Source organism: Boleophthalmus pectinirostris, unplaced genomic scaffold (genome assembly GCF_026225935.1).
Source record: "Boleophthalmus pectinirostris isolate CB_2022bp ecotype Guang Dong unplaced genomic scaffold, ASM2622593v1 HiC_scaffold_2, whole genome shotgun sequence".
Classification (NCBI taxonomy): domain Eukaryota; kingdom Metazoa; phylum Chordata; class Actinopteri; order Gobiiformes; family Gobiidae; genus Boleophthalmus; species Boleophthalmus pectinirostris.
Window position 1 is genome coordinate 42979618 of NW_026571152.1, and position 2992 is coordinate 42982609.

Consider the following 2992-nt stretch of genomic DNA (forward strand, 5'->3'; position numbering starts at 1 on the left):
CAACACACACAAACACACAAACACACACACAACACACACACACACACACACACACACAACACACACACACACACACACACACACACACACACACACAAACACACACACAGGCATCAGATTTAACTGCAGTCTTTAAAACGTGTGCGGCCTGTTTTAGTCCTGGTTTAGTTCTGGTTTAGTCCTGGTTTAGTCCTTTTTTATACCTGGTTTAGTCTTGGTTTAGACCTGGTTTAGTCCTGGTTTAGACCTGGTTTAGTCCTGGTTTAGACCTGGTTTAGTCCTGGTTTAGTCCCTGGTTTAGTCCTGGTTTAGTCCTGGTTTAGTCCTGGTTTAGTCCTGGTTTAGTCCTGGTTTAGACCTGGTTTAGTCCTGGTTTAGACCTGGTTTAGTCCTGGTTAGACCTGGTTTAGTCCTGGTTTAGTCCTGGTTTAGACCTGGTTTAGTCCTGGTTTAGACCTGGTTTAGACCCTGGTTTAGTCCTGGTTTAGTCCTGGTTTAGACCTGGTTTAGTCCTGGTTTAGACCTGGTTTAGACCTGGTTTAGACCTGGTTTAGTCCTGGTTTAGTCCTGGTTTAGACCTGGTTTAGACCTGGTTTAGTCCTGGTTTAGTCCTGGTTTAGACCTGGTTTAGTCCTGGTTTAGTCCTGGTTTAGTCCTGGTTTAGACCTGGTTTAGTCCTGGTTTAGTCCTGGTTTAGTCCTGGTTTAGTCCTGGTTTGGTTCCTGGTTTAGTCCTGGTTTAGTCCTGGTTTAGTCCTGGTTTAGTTCCTGGTTTAGTCCTGGTTTAGTCCTGGTTTAGTCCTGGTTTAGTCCTGGTTTAGTCCTGGTTTAGTCCTGGTTTAGTCCTGGTTTAGTCCTGGTTTAGTCCTGGTTTAGTCCTGGTTTAGTCCTGGTTTAGTCCTGGTTTAGACCTGGTTCAGTCCTGGTTAGTCCTGGTTTAGTCCTGGTTCAGTCCTGGTTTAGTCCTGGTTTAGTCCTGGTTTAGTCCTGGTTCAGTCCTGTTTAGTCCTGGTTCAGTCCTGGTTTAGTCCTGGTTCAGTCCTGGTTTAGTCTGGTTCAGTCCTGGTTTAGTCCTGGTTTAGTCCTGGTTTAGTCCTGGTTTAGTCCTGGTTTAGTCCTGGTTCAGTCCTGGTTCAGTCCTGGTTCAGTCCTGGTTCAGTCCTGGTTCAGTCCTGGTTTAGTCCTGGTTTAGAGTCCTGGTTTAGTCCTGGTTTAGACCTGGTTTAGTCCTGGTTTAGTCCTGGTTCAGTCCTGGTTTAGTCCTGGTTTAGTCCTGGTTTTTTAGTCCTGGTTTAGTCTGGTTTAGTCCTGGTTTAGTCCTGTTTAGTCCTGGTTTAGTCCTGGTTCAGTCCTGGTTTAGTCCTGGTTTAGTCCTGGTTTAGACCTGGTTTAGTCCTGGTTTTTAACCCTGTCTTTGTGTTTGTCTTTGTGTTTGATTGACAGATGACCGAGCAGAGGAAGAACAAGCAGCGTTTGGGTTTTTTAGGTTCTCAGTCGAACCACCACATCCCGTCTCACTGAGCCCGGACGCCCGCCGCCACCCGAGGGCGACGCTCCACGTGACGCCCTGCACCCGCCGCCGCCACAAACACTCTGCTCCTGTCTGTACCGGTGCACCTGTCACTCACCTGCCAGCGCTCCTGTCAGACGTCCTTTGTGTTCAGAGTCAGAGTTATGCAACGACCGTGTGGAACATTTAACCACGAGTGCCTCTGGACGGGCAAGAGAGGGACTCAGCCTGGTCCAGGACTGGTTTAGTCCAAGTCTAGGCCTGGTTTAGTCCAAGTCTAGGCCTGGTTTAGTCCAAGTCTAGGCCTGGTTTAGTCTTATTCTAATCCAAGTTTAATCTTGGTTTACTCTAGTCAATGTTTTGTCCTGATCTAATCCTGGTTTAGTCTGGGTCTAGGCTTGGTTTAGTCCTGGTCTAGTCCATGTTTCTTCCTGGCCTAATCCTTGTTTAGTCCTGGTCTAACCCAGGTTTAGTCTTGGTCTTTTCCTAGGTTAGTCTTGGTCTAATCCTGGTTTGGTTTTAGTCTTGGTGTTGGCCTGGTTTAATCTTGGTCTAGTCCATGTTTCTTCCTGGTCTAATCCTGGTTTAGTCTTGGCTACTCTGGTCCAGGTTTAGTCCTGGCCTCTTCCTGATTTAGTCTTGGTCTAATCTTGGTTTAGTCTTGGTCTAGGTCTAGTTTAGTCCTGCTCTAATACTAGTTTAGTCTTGGTCTACTCTGGTCCATGTTTAGTCCTGTTCTAATCCTGGTTTAGTTTGGGTCTAGGCCTGGTTTATTCCTGGTCTAGTCCTGGTTTAGTTTTGATCTAATCAAGATTTTAGTTTTGTCCTAAACCTGGATTAGTCTTGGTCTACTCTGGCCCATGTTTAGTCCTGGTCCAGTCCTGGTCCAGTCCTGGTCCAGTCCCGGTCCAGTCCTGGTCCAGTCCTGGTCCAGTCCTGGTCCAGTCCTGGTCCAGTCCCGGTCCAGTCCTGGTCCTTGTGTTATATATTTCTGTAGTTTTTAAACTGGATTGTGTTCGTGTGGAGAGAATCGCTGCTTCCCGTTCTCTCTGTTTGTTTTTTGTTTGTTTTTTTAACGGTACACCTCATATCTGCTGACCGTGCACTTTTTAAACCAGGGTTTATTCTGGAAGGTTTAACTCGGCTTTGGGGTTTATTCTCGCCGTCCCTCGTTAACGACGCCGTCACTGCACCATTTCACTCGTGTTTTTACTCCTGTCTATTAATGTGAAGAAATAACGGCTTTTTACTTGAATCTTTTATTTCCAGATCTCATATTTTGCGCTTGAATCGGTCTGAATGTCGTCGTGCCTTTTTGGTTTTTGTTTTTTGTTTTTCTTCTCGTCTTAAATTTCAGCCCTCGATTGTACTTTATGCAGTTTCAGACGTGTCGGGCCGAACGCGCCTGAACATGTGGAAATGTGTATAGAAAGTGTTTTATCTTGTCAAAAGTAATAAATTTATAACATGAATCGCTTTTAAA

At 46.0% G+C, this 2992-nt stretch overlaps 1 protein-coding gene across 1 annotated transcript in view; it reads left to right on the plus strand.

Moving 5' to 3' along the window:
* itpr2 (inositol 1,4,5-trisphosphate receptor, type 2) overlaps positions 1 to 2992 on the plus strand; it is a 246649-nt gene extending 243657 nt beyond the window's left edge. Inside the window, 1 exon segment of the mRNA XM_055155239.1 lies at positions 1443 to 2992. Within this exon segment, the coding sequence (XP_055011214.1) occupies positions 1443 to 1520 (78 nt within the window). The 3' untranslated portion in view covers positions 1521 to 2992.